The sequence below is a fragment of the Adiantum capillus-veneris genome, chromosome 15 (assembly GCF_014529385.1).
Source record: "Adiantum capillus-veneris isolate H3 chromosome 15, ASM1452938v2, whole genome shotgun sequence".
NCBI lineage: Eukaryota > Viridiplantae > Streptophyta > Polypodiopsida > Polypodiales > Pteridaceae > Adiantum > Adiantum capillus-veneris.
Window position 1 is genome coordinate 5,251,651 of NC_140945.1, and position 6,000 is coordinate 5,257,650.

Genomic DNA, 6,000 nt, shown 5'->3' on the forward strand with positions numbered 1-6,000 from the left:
GGACGCCAAGAGAGGACAGGGAGATCGATGCCTTCAGATGGAAAAACCCAAGGCTGGTTTGCAAAAAACGCTAAAGGGCTCAAAAAACGCTAGGCTGTTGCAAAAACGCTACGGTGTTTTGCAGTTTTCCTGCGACGAAATTGTGCAGAATTGCTAACGCTAGGCTTGAACTTTTTAGCCCTGCTTTACGAGACGGATCGGCTATGTTTTTGTAGCTAGATTCTAGCCCTTCGATTCTCTCACATTGGGAGCACAAATCAACCCCAAATCTACCCCTTGGTGGCCATCAGCAACCCCTCATCGAGATGGATGCAAAGGTTCATCAAATCAGCCCCGGAGGTACTTCATTTTGAAGGGTGACCACGGCGGCATTCCCATTCGAGTCAGTAGAGTTTGCACTTGAGGCATTGCATGTGTGTACATTCCATTTACGCAATCAAAAGCAAATACCACATTGGCAACGGTGTGGGGGGGCCCTTGAGACAGTTGGTTGGGACCCCATCGCTCTCTCTCTCTCTCTCTCTCTCTCTCTCTCTCTCTCTCTCTCTCTCTCTCTCTCTCTCTCTCTCTCTCTCTCTCTCTCTTTAGGGAAATAAAAGGAACTATCTCTAGTGCTAAGTAGCACACATTCAAGCGAGGAAAGAAGTAAAGATTTTGGAAGTGTAAAGTCTAGATTTTGTCACCATTTCAATTCCGTTGCACCTAGCATAGCTTCACCAGTTTGAAACAGATTGGTCTCATAGGTCATTTTGGCCATTTGAAAACTTTAATATATCATTTCGTTTCATCTCTAATGTATGACCATCCTTACTTATGACATTCTACTAAAAACCATATTAGCTCAGGCAAAGAAAATGGATTAAGTCTGCACAATCTGCTCCTTTGGAAACCAGTAGCGTCCATCCATTTTGTCCCTCCATTGGGAATACGAGCCCTATGACATTTATGGGCTCTAATGAGAACATGATTAGAAGTAGGATTGATGAGAGCCAGAGTTGTACTTATGCCTTCAAATCTTACTACCAAGTCCCCGGGTCTCCAATTCTGCTGGACTGTCCCCTTAATGGACTGGCTCTTTCCACTCCTTTGAGCATTAATTTTTTTCTTTTCTTTTTCTCTCATGAAATGTTTCTGTGTTTTTCAGATAAGAAACAGCTACAACAGGCAGCAAACAAACCCGGACAACAACTGAACGGGAGCGGGGGGGGGGGGGGGGGGGGGGGGGGGGGGGGGGGAACAGGAAAAATAAAGTCCATATAAATCTGCTATGCTACCCTAGAACTTGCTCTGGAAACATGAAAACAGAGTTTGTTAACTTCCCAGGAATCAAGCGTGTAGATAATCTCAGGCAACAAGAAAAGAAGTATGTGAATGTTGTGGCTTACAAACAGAGGGCAGGATAAGACAACGTACCAAAACTTGAATTCTGGAAGCCGACGAATGAAAGGCTTGAACTCATCTGTTCCTTTGGAAGGCAATGTGGGACCTTCACTCTCAGGGTCCACTTGTGGGGATAAGAATCCTAGTAACTGATTGAGCAGGTAAATTCCCAGTCCATACGTGACAATATAGAAACCCTCGAGGTAGTAAACCCTGATGCCATAAATGAGGGCTATGGCAACCACACTCAGCCATCTCCAAAGGGTGTATGGGGTAGACTTATCCAAGCATTGCTGATATTTGGTGGATAGATTAAGCTGCCATTGCGACCAGCTTGATCCGCCATCTGCACTAATGCCTTCCTCTGCGTGTGACACTTCCATGACTGTGAATCGGTTAATGACCTTGTTGATAAGCTTCTCTCCTCCACAAACCTCGGGCGGGCTGAGACAGATGCAGGCAGAAGAGCTCCCCTCTCAAACGCGGCAGTAAACTGTCGGAACCAGTCGTTACATTAAAATAATCCACGTCGTTCTAAGGTTAGAAGCTTATTAGGATGGGGGCCTGGAAAATTATTGGTAGAGTCATAGGCCACATGTTGTCTGAGGTCAAAATGCATAGGGTCGATGGGCGATGCAAATTAAGAGAACTTTGGTGCAGAAGCCTAACAAATCTCTTTCTTTCTCTCCTAGTTGTCAAATAGTTTCTGACAATAATAATATGCATGTGAGGAGGTTAGAATTAGGCTTACCTCAAATATTCAATGCTTTACGTGAAGGCATGCTTGTGCCCAAAAAAGAACATTTGTAAGCATGGTGGGGAGGTGGCACCATCCCCACCCTTATATTTATAAATCGTAAGGACATCATATAGAAAAGTAAGGCTAAATTTTTATGAGAACGATGATGTTGAATACATGCTTGACAGCTTACTTATGTTGATGTTTTTAACTCATTTAAATTACAAATAATGCTTAGCTTTGCAAGGTCTCTTTATCAATTCTTAATTTAACACATAGTCGCTTGACCATCTCAATTTCTTCATCCAGCTAGCAAGTCCTATTGCTACATGTGTAGCTTAATCATCATCAAGTCATATATGCATATCTACCGTGCACTTACAAAAGTATACATTACTCTTGGATTTCAAATAAACCAAATGTGAAGCGGCCAATCCATCTAAACACTCCCTTGAACACGGAGTATTTAAGGGCCTTTAAACACTTCGTGCTTCCTATTTCGAGGGGATTTCAAGGAGATTTTTTTTGGATTTTTCTTCGGAATGAGCTATGTGGATAATCGTAACTAGGTTTTTGGAACCTTCTAAATGCAATGATGATGTCATAATCCTCAAATTCTACTTTTAGTTGAGAATTTGATTTTAAAAATTAGATAAAGCGCTATTGTATTCATGCTTGATGGGGACGTTCATTAAATTAATAAAACCCATATGCACCTTGATGAAAGGCTCATAGTGTTATTTATCTACTGAAAAGCACATGTAACTATCTAAAAAATTCACTTAGGTCTTGTGTAAGAGGTGTGTGTGTGTGTGTGTGTGTGTGTGTGTGTGTGTGTGTGGCTGTTTTACTTATATAATAAAACATAAATGAACTTTTAAGCTCAAAAGACAACTGGCTTTAAACAAGTGACAATGATTATTACAAAAACAACTCGGTCTTATAATTATTTTTGCACAATGCTATAAGAATGAGGTCTCATTCTAGTGTAAAAGTACAATTCCAAGAAGTAGTAAGAGCTAGTGATGTCAAGGACAGACATTTGCTTCAAGCCAATAAAATTCCAAGAAAGGATAGAGTCCTCACATTCGTCCATATAAAGAATACAACAGATTCGTTAGCCTTGAATACGTTTTATAAGTGTCAACGAACCCTATCAATTGTTATCCATGTCCTACTTAAAACCTTTTTAACTTATACCTACCATCCAATTAGTGCAAAATATCCGTAAGTATCCATTCACAAAACAATTGATATGAAGCTATCACTGTCTTTTTGTAATGAGGAAGGCCATTACCCCTCTCGATTAAGTGTAAAGTGTTTCACTTTTAATTCATTTTAGTTTGTTTTGATTTGTGATATGAATTTTATCACTCCTTTAGACCTAAATGAGATCATAAGTTGTAATTACGGTTAGTAATCCAATTTTTTGAGGAGTTTATACATATTTATTTTAAATTGATTAAGTTCTGATCAGAAGGCCATCACCCCTTCTGATGCAAGTGTCTTACCCAATCTTTTAACCCAGAGAAGTTAAGATATGAAGTATTTTGGCCAAACTATTATACATTTTACAATTGTAGGAAATGAAAACTCAAGATATGCGTTGAAGTCGTGATCTCTTAACTAATTAGTGCTAGCAAGGTGATTTATGAACCTAAGTGCTCAATAAACACCAAAGTGGAGATTTTTTGCTAAATAATTGCAACCAATCCCAAAAGTGGGGCCTTAAGATTGTAGTACAAAACTCAAAAAAAATATCTCATTCACATCAGATGTGTGTGTGTGTGTGTGTGTGTGTGTGTCACCTAAATCTAATTTGTAAAGTAGTTAAGCTAACCATATGTAGGTTAGAATCTTAAATGCACATAATATAATGCTAGAGCATAGCTTCAAAAAAGATCACAACAATGCTTTAGTAAAGCATAAGAGTGAAAACAAGCTGATCAAGTGCAAATGAGTCAGAAACTCTTAGTGCATTTTAGAGCAAGAAAAACCAATAAAACATAATCAGGGAAGGCAAAGGTAAACCAAGGTATTACCATTCCAATGCAATAGAGGTAACAAGATAGGATAGTAAACTTCAAGCAATAATCCCAGATGATAGCCATATAACATCTAGAGAATAGAAGATTACAATGATAGCTATAATATAGCTAGTAGAAATGTAAGAGCATATCAAGATCTAAAGATAAGAACTTAGGTACATGACGAGTAAATGTCCATTCATAGCATGCATATCTTGCCCTCCCAAGGTCTCTAAATAAATGCATGAAATCACATAAGCAACAAGATATATTCATTATTTATAATTATAAACAATGCAATCATGCCAAGTTAGTCATCGTCACAACTTCTAGAGAGCTTGGAAACACTCCAAGTGTTGCTAGCTGAAAAAATTGCTAATGCAATCTTCAAGTTTTCTTTGAGAATTTGTGAAGCAAATCTATCTTAGGTCTAATCATAGACCTAGTAAAATGCCCACAAGTTACAACAAAATAAGAGATATCCAACCTATGAATCCAGTGTATGCTATGCCAAGACGATACCTTGAAATAAGATATCACTATCCTACCCATTGTCATCCATTTGAACCAATAAGGTCAAAACTTCAAATACAAACTTTTCTCTGAGTATAGAGTAGGCAAAAAGCACAATCATACGATAGAGGAAGAATCAAGTTCAAGTTTCCATCCCTAGTCAAGCAAAAATATGAATAGAGTATTTAGGCATGCTAAACCAAGCAATCTCAGAACCAATCATGTCATGCTTTCCTCTTATTTTTCAATCATAAAGAGCAAGCACTCAAAACAATACAAGCTTATTTTTTTCATTTTGTATTTTATATCATCATATCACAGTCATAGAGATCTATCGAGGTAACGATTGAGCTAGTAAACTAGTGTAACGAGTAGAAACTTGTGAGGAAACTCAGAATTACATCAAGCGATATGTGTGTGTGTGTGTGTGTGTGTGTGTGTGTGTGTGTGTGTGTGTGTGTGTGTGTGTGTGTGTGTTCCAATAACAATATAATGTATACACCAAAGAATCCTTTCGAATTACAAAAGACACTAAAAACTATGTCAATGAAAAGGTGGTATAATTTCCATTCATAGTACAAAATAATATTTATACACAAGTGCTAAAATCAAGGGCCAAAATATATAATTATCATAAAATATAATATCTAACTTTACCAAGTGATTTTCTCATATTAAATTGATCATTTAATATGGGAAGATAAAAGGGAACAAGAGTTAGGATATAGATATGTGCTTCTAGACCTATTTCAATAGGGGACCAAAAGGAGAAATGGTTGCATCTCAATAGGGGTCCAAAAAGAGATGGTCTACCAAAAAGAGCAATGTGCAATAAGTGCTTCTAGATTTACCTCAGCAAGGGACCAAGAGGAGAGATGGTTACATCTCAATAGGGGTCCAAAAGGAGGTAGTCTATCAAAGAGAAACGTGTATCTAATGGAGCTTAGAAGACCTTAGGGTTAGCTTCATTAAAGACCTCCCAAAGTTAGTGTTAAAAAGTCCTTTGACCTTAAACAAGCTAGGGTTGACCTTGAGGTGGGAATCCTACCCAAGCATGAGGTGCTTGTCGGCTTGCTAACTAAAGTGCTTAAAGTGTTTATGGGAACCTTGCCCAAAGCTTGAGGTGATTTTTATGCTTAAAATGACTAAGGTTTTTGAAGTATTCAATGCAAAGATAAACTCTCAAGAGGCATAAAATGTTTCCATGCTTGATTGACTAATTGCTTGTGAAGTGTTCAATTCAAACCAAATGACTTAAGTAGCATAAAAGACACATGGAAAAATCCCCCACATGTGTCCCTCATGATGTGCTTGAACCCTATTGGATAAGCTTTAAAGGGG

The 6,000-nt window shown here is 38.2% G+C and overlaps 1 protein-coding gene across 1 annotated transcript in view; it reads right to left on the minus strand.

Annotated features, from left to right (window-relative positions):
• The window catches only part of LOC147440204 (protein RER1A-like), a 47,067-nt gene extending 45,089 nt beyond the window's left edge, over positions 1–1,978 (minus strand). The window contains exon 1 of the mRNA XM_086529995.1: positions 1,414–1,978. Coding sequence (XP_086386121.1) covers positions 1,414–1,763 — 350 coding nt within the window. The 5' untranslated portion in view covers positions 1,764–1,978. The remainder of the gene's footprint in view (positions 1–1,413) is intronic.
• Positions 1,979–6,000: the final 4,022 nt, after the last annotated feature.